The 20,011-nt window shown below is 51.0% G+C and overlaps 9 protein-coding genes across 9 annotated transcripts; 4 read left to right on the top strand and 5 right to left on the bottom strand.

Moving 5' to 3' along the window:
• Positions 1–471: 471 nt before the first annotated feature.
• On the top strand, positions 472–882 carry N7457_003483 (Short-chain dehydrogenase/reductase SDR; the record flags this gene model as incomplete). Its single annotated transcript, XM_057174528.1, has 2 exons — positions 472–612; positions 640–882. The coding sequence occupies 2 exons, from the start codon at positions 472–474 to the stop codon at positions 880–882; spliced, it is 384 nt and encodes a 127-aa protein (XP_057034679.1).
• Positions 883–1,698: 816 nt separating this feature from the next.
• Positions 1,699–3,483, bottom strand: N7457_003482 (prefoldin-like protein; the record flags this gene model as incomplete). Its single annotated transcript, XM_057174527.1, has 1 exon — positions 1,699–3,483. One exon carries the CDS (start codon positions 3,481–3,483, stop codon positions 1,699–1,701), a length of 1,785 nt encoding a protein of 594 aa, XP_057034678.1.
• A 210-nt stretch (positions 3,484–3,693) lies between these two features.
• On the top strand, positions 3,694–4,925 carry N7457_003481 (TFIIH/NER complex subunit TFB3; the record flags this gene model as incomplete). The annotated part of the gene is made up of 3 exons (XM_057174526.1): positions 3,694–3,730; positions 3,785–4,025; positions 4,088–4,925. The coding sequence occupies 3 exons, from the start codon at positions 3,694–3,696 to the stop codon at positions 4,923–4,925; spliced, it is 1,116 nt and encodes a 371-aa protein (XP_057034677.1).
• Positions 4,926–5,270: 345 nt separating this feature from the next.
• N7457_003480 (uncharacterized protein) lies at positions 5,271–8,168 on the bottom strand (the record flags this gene model as incomplete). Its single annotated transcript, XM_057174525.1, has 1 exon — positions 5,271–8,168. One exon carries the CDS (start codon positions 8,166–8,168, stop codon positions 5,271–5,273), a length of 2,898 nt encoding a protein of 965 aa, XP_057034676.1.
• A 1,396-nt stretch (positions 8,169–9,564) lies between these two features.
• Positions 9,565–11,163, top strand: N7457_003479 (histidine phosphatase family protein; the record flags this gene model as incomplete). Its single annotated transcript, XM_057174524.1, has 1 exon — positions 9,565–11,163. One exon carries the CDS (start codon positions 9,565–9,567, stop codon positions 11,161–11,163), a length of 1,599 nt encoding a protein of 532 aa, XP_057034675.1.
• Positions 11,164–11,493: 330 nt separating this feature from the next.
• On the bottom strand, positions 11,494–13,027 carry N7457_003478 (F-box domain protein; the record flags this gene model as incomplete). Its single annotated transcript, XM_057174523.1, has 2 exons — positions 11,494–12,638; positions 12,691–13,027. 2 exons carry the CDS (start codon positions 13,025–13,027, stop codon positions 11,494–11,496), a joined length of 1,482 nt encoding a protein of 493 aa, XP_057034674.1.
• A 652-nt stretch (positions 13,028–13,679) lies between these two features.
• Positions 13,680–14,894, bottom strand: N7457_003477 (putative pantetheine-phosphate adenylyltransferase; the record flags this gene model as incomplete). Its single annotated transcript, XM_057174522.1, has 1 exon — positions 13,680–14,894. The coding sequence occupies one exon, from the start codon at positions 14,892–14,894 to the stop codon at positions 13,680–13,682; it is 1,215 nt and encodes a 404-aa protein (XP_057034673.1).
• Positions 14,895–15,375: 481 nt separating this feature from the next.
• On the top strand, positions 15,376–17,387 carry N7457_003476 (uncharacterized protein; the record flags this gene model as incomplete). The annotated part of the gene is made up of 4 exons (XM_057174521.1): positions 15,376–16,107; positions 16,159–16,762; positions 16,826–16,906; positions 16,963–17,387. The coding sequence occupies 4 exons, from the start codon at positions 15,376–15,378 to the stop codon at positions 17,385–17,387; spliced, it is 1,842 nt and encodes a 613-aa protein (XP_057034672.1).
• Positions 17,388–17,905: 518 nt separating this feature from the next.
• Positions 17,906–19,540, bottom strand: N7457_003475 (acyltransferase family protein; the record flags this gene model as incomplete). Its single annotated transcript, XM_057174520.1, has 1 exon — positions 17,906–19,540. One exon carries the CDS (start codon positions 19,538–19,540, stop codon positions 17,906–17,908), a length of 1,635 nt encoding a protein of 544 aa, XP_057034671.1.
• Positions 19,541–20,011: the final 471 nt, after the last annotated feature.

Genomic DNA, 20,011 nt, shown 5'->3' with positions numbered 1-20,011 from the left:
TGCATTCTGGTTCTCTTGGCCCGTTGGCTCGTAGGCTCGTAGCTAGCCCATTCTAGCGATCCAAGTTCGTGGGGACCGGGAAAACTCATACTTTCTTTGACAAAGTAGAGGCGCAACACATCAAGAATATAATGAACCCAAGCGCATCACATCCCTACTAGCAGGATTTGGCAGGATGATACCCTGATCAAAGAATAGCCTCGTCGGCAGTGGATCAGAGATTCTTGGACAGTGATCAGTGATCTTACAAACCAACCGAGCCCATAGCCAAGCTCTTGCATGCAGGAAGAGGTGATCCTTTCTTTCGAGTCTCTTTGTCGAGTTTGCTTATTTACTGACTCGTCGGTCTTTCTTCGAACCATCTCTTTTAACGTGGTGAACACATTCTTGCTCGATACCCTGCTAGTCCCCAAACTGCGAGAGTCAGCCTCCAAGTTCAATGTCACACCTCACATTGTCATCCGAAACACCATGTCTCAACATACAGCTCATGCGCCTCCTATCCACCGACTCGATACTCAGAACGAGGGTGGCATTTTCAAGTCGTTGGACAGCCATGATATGACCTCGGCGGATCGATATGTCCTGTCACAGATCTTGCTGACTTTTGGTGTAGGATTTGCAAAGTGACTCGCGCAGGGTGAAGTGCCGCTGGTTTTCATCAACTCGGTAGAACGCGCATTCGCTCCGATGGCGAGTTTGGAGAGGGTTGGTCCTTATAGCGGAGCAAATTTCGGGGATTTCGGGATGGCGTATGATAGTCGCGCTCTGGTTCATGCGATCATGGTCGATGAGAAGAGAAGCATGACCCAGGAAGCCTTCTTCGAGGAACTGGTAGCCGAGTTGGAGAAGATTGCACCTGGTGTAACCTCCTGGTGTTGAGTGTCCGTCTCTTTCAGTTTGCAGATTAAAATGGCTGTTGGCTCTGATGGATAGACTGGACCCTTCGACGTAATGCGAAAATCCACGCCAAGTGATCAAGGTCCATCAGGGTCAATAGTTAGGTGTGGGAGTGATGCAGGTTTAGGTAGAACCAAGTGGAGGACTCGACAGCCGAACTAGGACGCTACGGGACAGAAGGTGCTGGAGATGAGTGGGTGTAGATAGACAACTGAAGTCGAGATACAAGTTTATTCACACTGAGTCAAGCTACATATAAAGATATAGGATTGTAAGGGATGTCGAGAGAGATAAAATAAACCACATCTCCATTTATCGAAATCCCCAAGAAGCAGTCAATACTCGCGTAGTTGCTCTGAACCTTCCAAAGGAATGGAACGAGCATCATACACTTTCTTCCCTATGCTTAACAAGGGAACCCAAAGAAGTGCAGCCAGAGAAGCTCTCTTTTCGATCTTGGACTTCGGTTGGTGAGTGATACCACGGTTTCCTATCCCACGCAGAGCGAGGTCCACGAAGAGACAGGGGTATGCACCTTGTATGATCTTAAGGGTAGGTACCCGTTAAGAAATTTGAAGTCCTTTGGTCAGAGGGAAGAAGGAAAAAAAAAGGAAGAGAAGAAAGAGAGATTGAGGGGGACGGGACCTTTTATAGAAGGGACTAAGGGGTACTTCGTACAAACAAAGCAAACGTCACATGGTTGGCTAAGGAAAAAGCAAAGTTTACTTCCACACACGACTCTACTCATAGACACATGACATTGGATTTGGGTAGCAGTAGCCTGAATCTAATGCAAAACTACCCCATTCGGGAAGCTTTGAACTTACTCACCCGCTTAGGCGGCTCCTCTGGCTCGGGAGGGAGGACCTGCTGTTCCTCGTCTTGCGACACGCCATTCATGCGGTTTTGCATATGGAAGAACTCCGACGCAATCTGCTTTTGATGAAGCTCCTCGTCGTAGTGGTCCAATTCGGGGGCGACTGCAGCCCCTGGCTTGACCTGTCGCTCGAAGACTTTCTCGGCTAGAGTCCGGTCATGCGGGAACTGAGGCGGAGAGGGTTTCTCGGGCGTTTCGGTGATATCTGTGATCGGCATGGAAAAGGGTTTGGGTGCTTTTGGTGTTGCTGGGAACAGGGCAGGTGGTACTGCAGATGGAGCTACATTGGCTTGTTTGCGAAGACGAGCCTCGGTGGCTTGTGAGGGATTTGCGATTGTAGCCCCTGTAGTGACCTGCTCACTTGCAGTGGTACCGGAAGCAGCACTCCGGGCACTCTTGAACTTCGACGCCTTCTTGGGAACAGCTGGAACAGCGGGAGCGGTTGAGGGGGGTTCTGAGGACCGGCTAGTACGTTCAACAATGGAATCAGCGAGCACCTGAGGTTCAACTTGTGAAGCTGGAGCTTTCTCAATGGGGGCTGGAGGCGCAGGAGCTGGTGCGATGTCAAGATCATCGGCGAATGCGACCCGCTTCTTAGGCTTCTTCTCTTTACCGGAAGTCTCAACCACGGTAGGCTTCTCGATCTCTTTCTGCACTTCCTCGGGGAACGTCTCAGTATCCTTGCCCATGTTCATTAAGCCACGAGCATTGAGTTTGGCCTCCAGCTCCATCATCTGTTGATGATATTCCGGCGTGAGGCGAGTGTGAGAGCGGCCGTAATCGTCTTCATTCTCCTCTTCATCATAGTCATAGTCGTATTCCTCGTCGAAAGAAATATCGCTTGCGGACTCATCCATTTCCAGCTCTGCGACGATAGCACCGACCTCATTGATTCCGTAGTCGAGCATTTCACGGCGAAGCCTTGCTTCTTCCGCGGACTCATTGACATCGGTGACAGGGGGTTGCATGCGATCTTCGGCAGTCACGACAGACTGAGGTTGGGAGAAGTGCAGGGAGGGACCGCTTGGCTCCGCAGCTTCATTTTGGCCGCCGCTTGAGATATCATTATGCTGATCTGCGCTCTCTGAGACACTTGGCTCACCCAGCGCAGCTTCAGATGTAGCATCGGTGGGGTTGGCAGCAGTCTTCTCCGGCTGATTGGTCTCTGGAATATCCTTCACACCAGCCTTCTTCAGCACATCCAGCAATTCCGAAGCCTCATTCCCGGGAGTATTGATCTTGCTAGAGACAACGTTTCCATCTTCATCAAGCTCCTCCATGATCTCCTGCATCGGGAAGTCCGAGCCATCGCGGACTGGTGGTTGATCATCCAGGACCAGGGCGTGGAGTTCGTCCTCGGCTTTCTGCAGGCGCTTCTCCATGGTCGCGACATTCTGCTTCACATAATCGATTCGTCTTCCCAGAAGATCAATCACTTGCTCACGAGACCGTGCCACGCCTTGGGTACCAAGTATCGTATGCATTTCCTTCTGGTCCACCAGCGTGCCACCGAATTCCTCGGCGACGGCGATAAATTCGTCTGTGCTGGCATCATCTTCCAGATGAGTTATCTCCTCGCGGATTCCATCGTATTCAGCTTCCCAGGTTCGCCAGTGGTAAAGCGATTTCTGAAGTTGGAGGATGTTGTCTTCGAGCGCGAGACGCTGCTCCTCGAGAGCATCAAGATTAGGGTTCGGTACCCCCATGATAGATAATGTAGAAATTTGAGCAACAGCGTCGCACTGTTCCCGTCAAGTGGAAAAAAGAGAGGAAAGCGACGGTGTTCGGGGGCAACGGGGGAAAAAAAGAAAAGAAAAGTCCCAAAAAGTTGAGACGATATGGTCCGTGCGCCTGAATTGCTTATCGGCTTCAACTGAGTCCGCGGGCCATCCCTCACACGTCACTCCACTCTCACTATGGCTTCCGATGCGGCTTCCCGCCGCGATGAAGATGGTACGTTTGTATAGCTTTGTTGGTATGGGTTATTCTAACATCGGCTTGTTCCAGAGGTCTGCCCTGTCTGCAAATCGTCGCGGTACCTCAACCCGGACATGCGCTTTCTCATCAACCCTGAGTGTTACCACAAGATGTGCGAGTCATGTGTGGACCGCATCTTCTCATCTGGTCCTGCAAATTGTCCAGTAGCCGGATGTCGCAAGACGTTGCGCAAGGCCCGGTTCCGCAAGCAGACGTTTGAAGATATCGGGGTCGAACGAGAGGTAGATATTCGGCGGCGCGTGATGCATATGTAACGTCCCCTTTGCGAACCCTGCCCTACAATAGGAAGCTCTAACATTATCTTTTGATCAGCCTGAACCGCCGTGAAGAAGAATTCGACTCAAAACGTGCTTACGACGACTTCCTCGAACAAAGAGAAGACATAATCGCAAATCTAGTAAGCCGCATCGACGTGGCGAAAACAGAAGCTCAGTTGCAGAAATATGCAACAGAAAACATGCAATCGATCCGCGCAAACCAAGCTATTGAAGCCGAGGAAGCTTCCTCATTCCAGGCCCGCATAACCCTTGAACAAGAAGAAGCCCGACTCCGCCGCCAAGCAGCACGCCAGGAATACGAGACCGAGCGACGCGAGATGCAAGCAGGCCGCGAGGACTTCCTCTCCAGACTCGCCTCCGGCTCATCGACAGACGCCGCAGCCATCGCGCGCGAAGGCCACAGAGTGCTGCTTAAGAAGTCGTCCGCGCGTCGCAGTGAGGAAGAGCGTATTAGACAGAAACAAGCTGCGCTGCGTGGATCAGAGACCAAGCGCGGGACGACTCTGTCGACGGCGGAACTTGCTGGTGCGGGGGATACCGGGCTTGTCAAGGGTCTGCGTAAGATCAAGACGCCTGAGCCGGAGAAAGCGTACGATCCGTTTATGGGCTATGTGGCCGAAAAGCGCGACTACTACTCTCTCCAGTCCTATTATCCCTCTCAGTATCTTGATCCTATTCGCAATGATGCGCGAATGCTGGCTGGTGGGTATGACTTGCGTGAATACTACTCGCGCACACTGCTCGAGGCCTTTGCCGGGTTGAGCTGCTTCGTTGGGGAAGAAATCACTCAGCGAGATACCACTAATGTTACGAAGTCGACGGCTACCGAAGGTGCGGCTTTGGCTGCGGAGAGTGGCCATGGCTCTACCTAAATGATATTTCGACCTGACTTGCATGGTGATTGGGTTTTGTACAATGAGATATTGAGCATAGCGATGGCGTTTTTCTGTTGGCTTGGAATATCTATCTTATAAACTTTCAAGCGAAAGCGAGGTTGAAGGAAAGGTAATAGAATTTGTTTTGAAAGGCCACGCTACGGCCGCAATGACATTTGAGTATCAAGAACTACCTAACCAACAACCAATTACCCGATCCAGTAGACTTAAACATACAGATGGGACAGACTCCATAATTCAGCGCCAAAGTAGCAATCAGTGTACCAAGACAGCAGCGAGGCTGTCAGAATAATATCAACAAACGCAATGCAAGGAATATTTTCAGTGACCGGCCAAAGAAAGGTGGCCAGTCATCTCAGAAGAGCTTTCAATGCCTTCCCAAGGCAGGTCCTCCTCATCGTCCAGATCAGTTTGGTCGTGACGAGAAGACTTATCGGTAATACTGGTGATATCATGTGCTTGGGGCATGCCAACATCGATTCCAATAGACTCGAGGGTCATTTCCACCTCTTGTTCGGTGATTTCATGGCCGTCTTGCTTCTGGCCCTCCAGAACATCATATAGTGCATAAATTTGGTCAGACTTCATGTCAATATCTTTGAAAATTTTGTCGATCTTTTCCTGAAGCGCCTTGCGTGGGCGCTTGCCAAGTGATGCGTCAAGCTTGTTATAGGCACTTTGGTATGTAGCCAGTTGCATTTTCAAGTGAGAAAGCTCGTCCTCGAGGCCCTTCAGGACGGTAGCAAGAGCGACAGCCGGGGGTTGCGAGGGGCGCATAGTTGGTTCTTCGTTGTAGATGGATGGCTTGGGCATACGCTCCGAAACAGGAATGGGTTTGGTGACCTTCACGGACTCATGACTGCATGAACCGTCGGTGGAGCGGCCCTTGCAAACTGTGCAGTTCTGTCCATTGTGCCGAGAAATGCTATCCAATGCTTTTTGAGTAGCTTGGGGCAGCTTAGAGGGATCAGAGGCTACCAAATCCACGTGGTGAAGGGTGATGTCAGGAAGGATGAAAGCGGAGGTCATGTCAGCGGCAGGTCGCTGCTTCTTACGCTGGGATGTTGCAGGTAACGAATAGTCTGAGTGACGCCGAGGCCGCTCTGCAATCGGTGCTGTAAGACTGCGATCCTCATCAGTAGTTGCTTTTGAGGCGGCAGTAATGTCGCCAATAGCCGATGCTGGGCGAGGGATCTCTGCTCTTGGTTCGCGGAGTGATGACTTGCGAGGGGCGGAGGTCTTCAGAATGCTTTGTCTGGTTGAGTTGACAGTCTCTGTGGGAGAAGTTTCCTTAGGAGCATTCGAACGTCGTTTGCGCATCAATCTTTCTTCTTCCAAAGTCTTACGTAGACGAGAGATCTCATATTCATCGATAACACTCAACAAAGTGACATCTGTTTCAGATGCGGCCTTGATCTGCTCAGACACATCTGGCTCAGTGGTATCCTCAACTACAACACGCTTCACACGCTGTTTGCTCGTGCTGGACTGTTTCCGGGCGCTCTTCGAGTTAGAAGAGCGAGGGACAGGGGCCTTTGATGACTTGGAGCCAGATGTGCGTCTGGATGACGATGGCATCTCAATGGAAAAGAGAGCCTCATCGGCACGTTCCTTCTCGAGGCGAGAGATCTCCTTGTCTACTTGAGTCGACACCTTGGAGCGTGACTCATCCCGTCGTTTGGTCCTCGTGGTAGAGCGGTTGCTCTTCGATGTGACATCTCTTGTGCTTCGACTCAAATCTGCGCTGCGGTCACTGTAACTTTGGCTGTCATCAGCATCAGAGACATTCGAACTGACTTCGGACTCGGCTGTGTGCTGTTCGCGAGCCTTGCGGCTTGAAGATCGATTGAGCTGAGACTTGAGATCTGCGTTCTCCTGTCTCAATTCCTCATTCTCCGCCTTGAGTTCCCTGGTTTCGAGATAGGCAGCCCCGAGTTGCGAGATAGCCGACTCTCTATCATGATTCAAGCGCTTGATGGCGGATTCTTGAACCTGAGCCTTTCGATCTGCAATGTCCAACTGGTTTTGTAAAGCGAGATTGGCTGCATCCAACTTTTGGTTCTCATTTGCCAGGCGCTTGGATGCCTTTTTGTAGTCATTATCCTCCGAATCATACTTCGCTGATGACTGGCGGGATCTATTCGCCTTCAGAGATGAGTTCTCCTGGCGGTAGTTATCCAGCCTTCTTTCCGCCTCGGACTTGAACATCTCCAACTCTGCCACCTTATCCTGAAGCAGCCTCAGATGAACAAACAAGGCCTTCTCATCTTCAGGAACTGGCACCGCGTCCAGCGGCATGTGTTCATGGGGGAGAGACACATCTGTGATATCATGAAGCGGAGAAACAAATCGAGTAGATCGTACTTTGCCCTGTCGAGAGTAGACAGGTGTGCCATCCTCGTACACACCGGAAACGAGTTCAGAAATATTAGGGAGGTCGGGAAGAAGGAATGACTGGTGAGTCATAGTGTCACCAATGGTGTTAGTGTTGGCTGCATTGGCACTGCTTTTGCGAGGAGTGCCTGCTGTGTTGGAATTAGATTTGCGCAGTTCTTTCGCATAGGCATCGCGCGAAGCTCGCTCAATTGCGTCTGCAATTTCCTGCGAGGTGTTGGCGTTTCCAAAACGCGTCGAGCGCGTCTTCGCGGCAATAGGGGCAGGTCGTTCATCTCCCAAAAATGAACCTTCGTAGGTATCTCGTACTTTCGCGTGCATGTCGGATAATGTCCGACGCTGGTCACGTTGAGCCTTGGAAACTTGTGGGCTCATGTTCTCTTTCTGTGTCTGAGTTGCTCGTCGCACCTGAGCATTCTTTCGTAGATTTTCACTGGCGGCACGACGCGACGGGCGCGTGACAGGAGCGGGCTTTTGCGGCGTAGGATATTCAACGCGTATTGCCGGGGAGGATGAGCGGACACTGTTCTCGAAGCTCATGATCGAGCTTCGCGAATCGTCGCGTCCTGGTTTACCAGCACCGCGTCCCACCTCAACAGACATGTCGAGGTCGCTATGTGAAAGTTCGTCGTCCAATTCCTGTTCCTCTTCCTCGGAGGTCTGTATTTGCGAGAATTCGGGGAAAGCACGATCAAGGGTTGAAGTGTTGATATCATAGTCGAGCTCCTGGTCGACACGTCGTGTCGAGGTGCCCATGATTTCGTCGTCCAAATTGGTGAGCGAAAACGAATCGTCGTGTAGATCCGAATACTTCAATGGAGGCATTCTGAGGGTCAAATGGTATGGAGTGTAGATGGAGGGAGCTGGTTTGTTTTGGAGCAAAGTCGGAATGTTTGGGTCTGGCGCGTCTCGGCAACCCCGGGTGTCCTGATTGGCTGCTGTTCCCCACACTCGGACTAGTGGACTGATTGTTTATTCTACTTTAATGCTTTGATGCTTATTGTATGATAGTTCTTTGACGGTTATGTATGTCTTAGGATTTGTCTTTTATTATTGCCTAGGGACTACCATAGAGCTTGGACTATCGAGTACGGAGTAAGTGTTGATGAACTACTCTACCATGTCTGTACACACTGATCTTTGAAACGGATGATCGTGCCTTAATTTTATAGCTCCAACGAACGGAAATTTGGCCAAGGCTTCGATGATCGATGATGTCCTCTTGGTATACATATCTAGGCCTCTATCATGCCAGTTTCCTGGTTGTGTACCTGTATGTATCGTATGTATGAATCTGAAGGAGATCAAACGATCACCAGTTAAGATGGCTATATTGCTGGAACTATACTTAGGTTGTATGGAAATTTCAATAGGTCTATTCCATTAGGATTCTTATATACTTTCGAAGTGCCACGTATACCGAATATTGTCTTCTTCAACCTTGCGGCTTGCCGTGCAGGGTGATCCCTCTATAGATATATAATTTGTACAAGCATAGGTTGTCCTCACCGAAACATGTATGGAATGTACCGTGGTTATTAGTACGAGAACCTTCTTCCCCCTCCTAATGCTATTTATTCAAGACCACCAACTAGAGCTAGATAATATACCGGGATGTCAACGCTACCCTCGTTCTCGTATGGACAGGAATATACAAGGAGGGTCGAAAAAGCACACATCCTTGCTGCGTCTACGCCGAGTGAACGTAAGACCATCAAACCCAATGGTGTAAGAAATCAGCCGAGCAAAAGGTAAATCGGTCAATATGACCAATCTTACGTATACGGAGCATAAGCCAAGCAAATGCCCATGACTTGTCCAGAGGTTGATAATACCTCTCTGCCCGCAAAGGCAAGGAATCGGACGATCGCTGGACTTCAAACACACCGTTGTCTGAGGGATGCGAAATACCTCCAGTTACATCCATCTGCATACTAAGATGATACAAACCCTCGGTACTCGCAAGTACCTGGCCAAGTCACGGATCTTCCACGTGTCTTCGCTTCAGGCAAGAGCGACCAATCAACGTGACCCGAACACTCACGAGTCCAACGTCTGCAGGGTTAAGCCAAATGCCTTCAGATCGGGTCAACATTGAAGAATGGACTGATTTCCCCTTCTCTGCGACCTTTCTTATCCGTGCAGGGTTTCACGTACTTGTATTTGTACGGGCCGGTGACATTGTGACATCATTTCTACAAGCCCTAATGAGCCCGTCTCGATGGCAGGGTTCTACAATCAAATTCCTGGAGAAGAAGAGAGCCTGCTGGGAGGAAGAAGGAGCCCAAAGTGGAAGCAACAGAAGCAAAAATTACGATGTTGGACTACATTGACTATCATTGCTCTGCTGGGCATTTTGGTATTGACTGTGTACTTTGTGACGGGAACTGAGCACAAGATCTCGCATTCCACAACAGAGACGCCCGACACACAGCATGAACTACCTGCAACGTCATCTCAAGATTGGTCAAAGAGAACGTCTCAGCATGAACAGGCCTGCAATACCATCGAGGAAGGTTACCAATGCAATCCTGCGATCTCCCACCAGTGGGGCCAGTATTCGCCCTACTTCTCTCTTTCCGAGGAATCAGCCATCTCAGGTGATATACCTGGCAATTGTGACATTACCTTTGTCCAAGTAGTCTCCCGCCATGGCGCTCGATACCCGTCATCAACAAAAGGCAAGACTTATGCCGATCTCATCGAAGCGATTGAGGCGAATGCAACTGCATATAAGGGCAAACTGTCTTTTCTCCGTTCATACAGATACAAATTGGGCACTGATGATTTGACACCCTTTGGAGAGCACCAGATGGTGGCTTCTGGCATCAAGTTTTACCAGCGCTATGAGGCGTTGACCAGGCAAGCTGTGCCCTTCATTCGTTCATCTGACTCGGAGCGTGTTGTGGAATCAGGCAACAAATTCATCAAGGGCTTTCAGAAGGCAAAATCGCATGATAAAGATGCGAACCATGAGCAACCGCATCCCAAGATCAGCGTCATCATCTCCGAAGAAAGTGGTGCCAACAACACTCTGAATCATAACACCTGTACGAATTTTGAGACGAGTAGCCTGGGAGATGAAATCGCAGACAATTACACAGCCATTTTTGCACCGCCCATCCGAGCCCGGATTGAGGCTGATCTCCCAGGCGTTCAACTCGAAGACAATGATATCCCACGCTTGATGGACCTTTGTCCTTTCGAGACAGTTTCCCCAAGCTACAACGCAGCCGAACAATCCCCTTTCTGCGACTTGTTCACCGAAGCTGAATGGATTCAATATGATTATCTCCAATCACTGCATAAGTATTACGGCTATGGCGCAGGCAATCCACTCGGCCCAGCCCAAGGGATCGGTTTCGTCAATGAATTGATCGCTCGACTCACAAACACCCCAGTAAACGACCACACGACCACAAACTATACTCTTGACGCACCAGGTGCTGCAACATTCCCCCTCGATTACAATATATACGCAGACTTTACCCATGACAATGGAATGATTCCAATCTTCTTTGCCCTGGGGCTGTACAACGGCACCGCTCCACTGCCACTCACCCACACCCAGACTCCAGAGCAAGCGGATGGCTACTCAGCTGCGTGGACTGTACCTTTTGCCGGTCGCGCTTATATTGAGATGATGCAATGCCGTTCGGACCCAGATCCAGAGCCCTTCGTCCGGGTCCTTGTCAATGACCGTGTTGTTCCACTGCATGGTTGCCCGGTGGATTCACTTGGTCGATGCCGCCGGCGCGACTTCGTGAATGGACTCACTTTCGCACGCTCGGGAGGGAACTGGGACCAGTGCTATGATTAGATGATTCTGAAGAGATTGAATGGTTGGTAAAGAGATGGCTGTCTTCAACGCCCGCGTTGAGCGACTCGATACCCTTAAAACTTCATCATTACGTATTATTATGTGCTCTTTGGCGAATATTATTAGCAGGTGCAAATTATTCCTGAAAATGTCCGAGGAACAAAAATAACTGTAGCCAAATATATAATTGCAACGCTTTAAACAACGCACGCAGGCTATCAATAAGGTAATTCAAACAGCCCCCAACGCCAAAAGAAAAAAGCAACCCAAATCATTCACTAAGTTTTGAATCTCCCCACCAACCCCACAGCTTTCCGTCAACCTCACAGCTCAAATATTCCAATGTGACCGACCATTCCTCTTAGTCCGATGCGGAGCAGAAAGAACCCACGCCTCCCAAAAAGGCATTTGCTCGCGCGAGACATGCACACCGTCATCCCCCAATTCCTCACTGGACAATGTGCGCAACCTCTCAAGCGAGGTCCTCTTCAAGGGGAATTGCCTTCCTCCAATCCAGGCAGGTGGGCCATCTGGCACAAGCATGGTAACAGGAGACTGCACACCTGATGTACCAGCCGCAACAGTGAGCGAGGACGGCGCGGAGACAATAGGATAATCGTCGAAGACCTCGACACCATTCGAGACAGCGATGGAATCAAAATGAGCTGCATAGTCAATATCTCTCAAGACCAGCCGTTCTAGCTGCTCCATTTCATCATGCAGGACAGCAAGGACATCGCGCCACATTCCGCCTGGACGAAGGTAGACGCCGAGCAAGCGGAAATCGCGTAATTGGGAGCTATGGCGGCGGGCCAGGGCCATGATTTCGTCTGCGCTCAGACGCCAGCCTTGGATGCTGAGTTTGCGAAGTGTTTTCCAGCGGATGTGGTGGAAGAGCTGCTCGAGATCGAGGTCGAGAGGTGTTTTGCTGAGGAAGCCGATGTGGATCGCGATGAGGTTTTTGGCGGCTAAGAAGAAGTGATGGAAGACTTCCGTGAGGTCTCTCATTGTTGTGGTAATGTCTGCTGTTGAGTGGAAGTTGATGTCCAGGCTCGTGAGGCGCGCGCCCATGTCGGCGAGGGTTGCTGACGGGGCACGAAGGAGCTGCAGGGTTGCCTCGGGGCTGATTTGTGGCCCTGTGAAGCGGATTGAGCTGCATTTTGAGGCGAGCAGGGCGATACTCAGGTTTGTTATGGCTCGTGAGCAGGCGGTTTCCCAGTCGAAGCGCATGGTTGGTGCATTGCCGTTACCCAGGGAGTGGTCGCGGACGAGGTCAATCAGACGTTCGTCTGCTTCATCTTGGAGTCTGAGGAGCTTTATTTCTTGGAGGGCCGAGAAAGATGCGATTGCGCGTCGGAGGCGGGATTGATCGTTGTTCGTTTCGGTGAGATTTGTTTGCTCACGCAGTCGGCGGCTGTGTAGTTGGGATAGCTCATGATTCTCCGGTCCTAGGGTGCGCAGTATCCGAGCCCATCCTGTGTTGTTATTAGTTGGTTGGTTGCATATGAGAGACCGAAGAACTGGTACCGCTTCCTTGATAAAAGGGCCGCACCATGTATGTGATGGTCTTCACATAGCAAGCCAGATGCATGTCGACCAGTTCGTCTAGTCGACGGAACCCATGATCAGAGAATCGCAGCGTGAAGCGATTAAACCTGTGAGGGGTGCCGATGCGCATGAAACGCTTGCAAACGAGTCGAAAGCGATCGAGGTCAGACGTTTCGCCATGTCCGCGAGACCTGGATGTCTGTCCGTTTCCATTGACTTTACCGTTTAGGGCTCGGGGTGTGGGTTCGAGAAGGAAGGACAAGATCTCGCTCAATAGCTCATCAGCGAGATCATGAATATGACGGGGCTGATCCATGATCGTCGCGCGCAGCCGAACAATCGGCTGCTTGATGAAGTAGCAGCAACATGGAAAGAGGAATTGAGGGAAAGTCGATGTTCTTGACTTGTCCGCAAGACCGGAGAGACAAGTCACGGAGGGAATTGGGAGGGGAAAACGGGGTCAAAAAAATTAAAAAATTAATAAGATATCTACTCGACTCGTCGAGGCTGTCTGCTGCAATCACTACTAGGACAGTTGACTTGTCTCACCATGGCCGCATGGCGAAAGCTCTCGCCCTAACGATTGCTCTCGCGACCGGGGTGATCACCAACGCCCTAGTTTAGCGCCCTTTGCACTGACAAGCCGGGCTCTGTGACCCGATCCCCTTGGTTTCATTGGCGATGCTGCCACACAAGAATCACATGATTGATTGACTCTGCGGCCAGCCAGCAAGAACCTGCAGGAAAGACCATTCGAGGAGAGCGAGTGGTGTTGGAGGGGGCCAATGCAGACCCCGCCGGGAAGTCGTCACATCATGCAGAGTGACGGGACATACGTGCGGATTATGTGTCTGCCCAAGAGGATTGGGGGTTAATGGCCGAAATCAGAATGAGCTAATGTATGTACTGATGAGATTATCTACCGCTAGCTGCCGGATCTTCCATATGTATCTTTACGTCTGTGCCTATCAGACCTTTGCCAGATGCACTTGGCGACGTCTGATATCCGTGCTGCTGATCTTGGCCTCAAACCCTTGGACGTCAGTCCCCATAGCTTCTGCCTCTCCGGACTGGAGTACATCCACCTCGAATACGGCAAGGCCCTTCCAACCTTTCTTCACCCGCTCCTCGTTCACAGCTGCCCCTCCTGAGTGTGTCTCCTTGGAGACAACGATGGCGCCGAGGTTCTCCTCCGTGATTGTGGGCCCAAATGGATCAGAGATCTCCACAAATTCAAACGATAGGTTGGGTTGGATCTTGGTTAGAACAGTCTTGCCATTGGGACCTGGCGCAAAAGCGCGTTCAATGAGCGGTGGTTTCTCCTCCGGCGAGAAGTCCATGATAGCTGTCAGGAAACCTGCAGTATTCTGCCAACGCTCCTCCCAGCTTTCGAGGAATTCGGCATATTTCTTGTTGACCAATAGTGCATCCCCGGTCACCCCGATGGTCAGGCGGCCCTCCTGCTCCCGGCCGAGCGGTTCTAGGACCAGTGCAACTGCTGTGAGTAGAAGCTTGTGACCAACATGAAGGTGATCAAATGTGCCACCTACCACCACAGAAGAGTGTGGGATGGATGGTTCTTGATCATCAGGAATTAACAGGGGTTGCGGTATCGCCCAGTCAGCATTACTTGTGATGGCTTGCATGCTTGCCGCCGCGCCGTCCCGACCCTGGCTGCCAACACTGTTGGTGAAAGAATTGGCCAAATCCTTGCCGATGGTGTTGGACAAGTAGTAAATAGAATCCCAACGGCGTCCCGAATTTGCGAGTGACTGCAAGTGCAGGATGGGCCCAAACCGAGAGTTATCAGAGGTCTGAACGGCCGAGGTATTCTCGCCTGCATCGACAAATACCACCCGGGTATCAATGCCACCTGGAGAATCCAATTCAATGTTTTGTGTTGCACAGACAGCACCAACCAGGGTATAGACGCTTGTCAAGTAATGCTGGAGTTGTGCAAACACTCTGGCCCGAGGTTTGCAGCTTGGAGACAGTAGATCAGGAATGGCCAGGGCAATATCCAGCAGAGCTGTACGGTTGGATCCATCTAAGGCCTTTGAGAGCCTAGCATAGACATCCACTAAGGATGGCTCAAAGGCATCTTTGACTTGAGCAAACGAAAAGGCCGAAGGCGGGGGAAGAAGTAGTAAAGCCGAGGGTGAATTGGTATGATCGGAAGCCATGATGGAGAATATGAAAGCTACGAATTGAGTAACCGGAGTTACAGCTTATATCAACAAATCAATGCTCAACAACAGAACAGAAATCACAGAAACAAAAGCAAAATCAACCTCATCGCTGAAGAAGTGATCGGATCCAATCTCCATTGCAGGCTGGCCGGGGGTTACCCGGATGAGTCAGCCGCTCCCTGAGCCCCGGACGTGGGATGAGATGGCACCGCCCGCTTGTCCTCTCACTCTACTTCTCGACAGAGATGAGGATGCCATTGCGATCCAAGTGAGTTGTTAAGCTGGAACGATAACGGGTTGACACGGTCCTCTGATCGGAGCTCTCTTGAAGCCCACCGCACCCCCGATCTGCGACCCCTCCCCCAACCACCTTCACTGATCTCGATCGAGGGACAGTGGAGCTCAATTTCGAACTAAGAACCCTCGCATTTCCTCTGCATAGACGGCGCTTTTGATCTCCAGCACAGACCGCATTATGTCAAACCCTGCCTCTTACGACTCCCACCGGCGGTCAACTGTGTTCAGTCGCCAACCTGAGGAGCTCCATATTCCATCAACTGGGCTGATCAATCCAAACTTGTCCCGCCAATCATCCTCACAAGACTATCCCACCACACCGGACGCAGGTGCCCGGCTTCCCTCAATTAACGTGCAATCCAGCTCGCATTACGGCGGTGACGGGAACAGCAGCAGCAGCGCACTTCCCGGAGCCTTGCAGTCAGGGAACCAGAACCGCCCGGCAGCAGGATCAATAAGCACAGCTCCCTCGGTCGTCCCTACCATGCCTCAATCATCGTCGCAAACCAACCACCGTGCTAGCATGGTTAATTCACACGGACATTCCCGATCTAGCCCCGCCGGCTTTGACCAGTCGATGTACAAACAACACGGCGCGCCCGATGGCTCCAAATATCCCTCTTCTCCTGGGGCGTTTCCGCCTCACACCCCCCAAGGCTCCAAGTATTCTCCTCTTGGCCTAGCAGATATTAGGCCCTCTGGTGAACACTTGCTGAGCGAGGCGCTCCTAAACCCCGGGGTATCATCGTTGCCTTATAACAATGGAGACAATCAGGTCCCAACCAACAGCAATTACGTGGCGCCGTGGCCTATATATGCAGTGGATTGGTGCAAATGGCCCATTACAGGAAACTCAGGCTTTGGTGGGAAACTAGCAATAGGAAGCTATTTAGAAGACAGTCACAATTATGTATGTGCTTTCGTCACATGAACCCATGTGATTATGCTGACTATTTTTTAGATTCAAATCCTTGATGCACACTGGACACAGCCAGACCCCGACTCGCCAGATGCCGCTGCCGGAGAGATCAAACTGGATTATGTCAAGACAGCCGAGGCCACTCACTCCTACCCTGTCACCCGCATCCTCTGGGAACCTCCATCATCTCAGAAACAATCGACTGATTTGCTGGCCACATCAGGAGATCACCTTCGTCTATGGTCACTGCCAAATTCGCAGCCTCTACAAAGCTCGAACTCGATCACCCGTCCCATGAACCAAAGAGACACTGTTACCTCAAAGCTCTCTCCGTTGGCTTTGTTGTCCAACTCAAAATCACCCGAGCACACTGCTCCTATCACCTCTCTTGACTGGAACACCATTTCTCCAAGTCTGATCATCACTTCGAGCATTGATACGACTTGCACCATTTGGGATATTCCCACATTGACAGCGAAGACGCAACTGATTGCCCACGACAAAGAGGTGTATGATGTTCGATTCTGCGCCAATAGTGTCGATGTTTTCGTCAGCTGTGGCGCTGATGGTAGTGTGCGCATGTTTGACCTGAGAAGCCTCGAACACAGCACTATCATTTATGAGCCCACTGATAAGAACGATAAGCGTAAGTGTCCGTCAATTTACATGTCTACATAATCCGTGCTCTGAAAACTGACAACCGCTTCAGCAGTGATGAGTCCTGGGAGCTCCAGCCCACCTGGCCAATCGCAGACCGGTCTCTACCCTCCACCTTTGTTGAGAATCGCAGGTATGGATGGACTCACCACCGCAAAGAGTATATCAACGACTAACCCAAATACCCAGCCTCTCCCCATGATGCCCATCTCCTCGCAACATTCTCCCAGGACTCCAATGTTGTCCGCGTTCTCGACGTCCGGCAACCGGGACAAGCCCTCTTGGAGCTGAAGGGCCACTCCGCGGCCCTGAACTGCGTGGAATGGTCTCCAAGCCGCCGCGGTATCCTGGCATCCGGCGCTGACGACAGCATGGTCCTTCTCTGGGATCTGATCAACCAGCACAATGCCGCGCCGATCGCTTCTCCTCCTACTATCACACCGGGAGCAGCGCCATCCACTACCTCCGAGCGCGGTCCAGCCGCTGTCTGGCAGAGTGAATATGAAGTCTCCAACATCAGTTGGTCCCCGCAGGGCGGGCCCAACCACACAGGCCAGCCACGGGAATGGCTGGGAGTCTGTGGCGGACGAGGCTTGACTGGCGTCGCGTTATAAGGCAGGTAAAACGGAGATGATCTGGGGTACTTTGTTTGTATTGGTTGAGATCAATGGTGACTATACTTCTGACTTGTTTGGTACGAGTGAATGAATGAATGAATGACTATACGTTGGGTACTGACTCCTTTCTGCTGGGAATAGCCAATGTTGGCTATCACATTCTACGTAGACCATGGTATTCTGGTCAGCTTGGGCTTTTCAAGACCGTATTGAATTTGTAGTGGCCCTAGAGACGATACCTATTCTCGTTACATCCTGACTAAGAATCTCATGCAATATTGAGACGTGTTTGATTTCATTTTGTGAAAGAGAAGTGTATATGAGGTCTTTGAACGATGAGTCTATGTAACAGCAGCATGGAGAGAGACCGAATCTCCAATGCAGTAAAAATAACTAAAGCAGCTCGTCCAGCGAGGCAGGTATCATAGAGAATATAAAAGGTAGAGCAAAAGAGAGAAAGCACCCGCTAATCGAGCAAGTCTAATCGAGCCAAAACGATGCCAAACGAACACAATTCAATCGGCGTGGGTAGCCAGGCCGGAGGGACCGGACGTCGGGCCCTTGGAGATGAGACGGTCTTCGAGCGAGCGAGCAAACTTCACACTAGGAATGTCCACGGCACGCCAGAACACATCGCCTAGCCAGATGGCGACGGGGAGGCAGATCAGCCAGCCAATGAGAAAACCGAGGCAGTATTGGAAATCTGTCTCTTTGCCTGTGAGATTCCAGATGGTAGGCATGATAGAGTAGCCCAGGCAATGAAGGATGGGGCCGTGGACGACGTAGAATGCAAAAGAAATTTTGCCCAGGTATTGGGAAAAGGGGTTTGTGAAGAGTTTCTGGATGTCAGGGGAGTGATTGATGGCGAAAACGATGAGGACCGCGCCGATAGTTTGCGCGAAGCGATGTGGCTCTGGGTATGTCTTAGGAGTGATATGCCACATCCAACTGTAGAAAGGCGTCCATTTGAAGCCGATGTTGGGACATGAACCAAAGTAAAGACCGGCCACAAAGACTGAAATCCACAAACCGCGGCGGGAGACCTTGATGGTCGTTGTGCTGCTAGGACTGAGTCGAATAGTTGTTTTCTCGTTTTCTACTGCCGATCTTGCGGATGGCTCCCAGGTGCCGTTGATGAGATCCACTTCGGCCATTAGCATGCCAAATAGGAACAGGACGATCTCCCAGCGACCATAGCGCATGCAGAACCAGGTCAGACCAGAGACTACTGCCATACGCACTGGTGCCACCAAGCGTGATGTGCCCATGATGACAACGAACAGAATGAGCGAGGAGCGGAATTCGAGGGGAATTGTCCAGAGGTGCGGGTTGTAGTAATTGTAGTAGAGGGCATAGTCGAATGGATTCATCAAGGTGGCGAGCGTGAGCCACAAGTCACCGCTTTGCTTCGAGAAAGATTTATACACACGTGGATGTTGCTCATTAGTGCCCAGGATAGTATGTCCCTCCTTGATCACGCGGTGAGAATAATTATAGAGCCCGAGGCGAACAGCCACAAATACACAAAAAATCCCAGCAATCGCAGGAATATATAGACGAAATGCTCGACGGAAGGTCCCCGATGCGAGCGTGGTGAAAGTTTGATCGAAAGACCTGCTCCGGATCGTCTTTAGCGGTTTATATGACAGAACATAACCGGAAAGTACGAAGAAGATGGCCACCATGATATGGCCAGAAATCAACATATGCAATATGGGCAGCTGGTGAATCCCAAAGTTCTCTCCTCCGAATCCCCATCCTAGCGCGACCTTCCATGTGTATGTGAAAAGGAAGTGGAAGTTGAAGACCAGCAGACAGGCCCAGCCGCGCAGCCCGTCCAAAGCCGCGATGGCGTGCAGTTTTGCAGGCTGTGGTGGCGAGCTCCCCACCCAATGTTGTAAGAAACTGGGCGTGAGTGCGACTACCAGTCTATGCCATGTATCTTCAGAATATGCCAGCCAGTCTTCTTGGGACATCTTTGGCGCGAGTCCCCCGGGATGCGCGAGGATGTTCGACGGGTGAAATTGAGAAAAGCCATCCCAACGAGATGGTATGGACGAGCCGGGTTCAAAACCGGACGCAGATTCGAGATCTTTCAAAGGAATATCGGAGGCCGACGTCGTAGCCCGGTTTTCGAGATGGGGTGTCATTTCGTTATGAGCTGTAGGTCCCTCGGTCGCAGATGGGCATGTCCTGTGGGGCAAAAGCCTTCATTTACACGCGCTAACAGACAGAGAAAAGCATTGGAGCCAATATGGGGCGGGAAAAGACAGAAGAGAGCTGGACAATTCGAGATGCGATTCAGTTGGTGATACCGACTGAGGTCGGTGAATTCGGGCAAATACGTCAGCAGGCAGGGGCTTATCCACTTCACGCCACTTGCGAGGGAAAGAGGGTGGACTACGGAGAACAACTCGGAGATTAAGGGTCAAAAAGCGAAGATGAGCTTATCAGATGCATAATCATGGTCGATCGATTGCCGTTTTCGTTCGAATCGCATTCAGCAATTCCGCGTTGGTGCCTTATAAGTTATATTATATACAGTTCTATCTACGGGCTACGAATAAGGCTGCATTCTACCTACTCTGTAGGTATGAACGGTATGGATGTTTCATGACAAG

Source organism: Penicillium paradoxum (genome assembly GCF_028828445.1).
Source record: "Penicillium paradoxum strain IBT 22861 chromosome Unknown utg000003l_segment0_segment0, whole genome shotgun sequence".
NCBI lineage: Eukaryota > Fungi > Ascomycota > Eurotiomycetes > Eurotiales > Aspergillaceae > Penicillium > Penicillium paradoxum.
The sequence above is the reverse complement of the archived record's forward strand: the minus strand, read 5'-3'. Positions and strand labels throughout refer to the sequence as shown.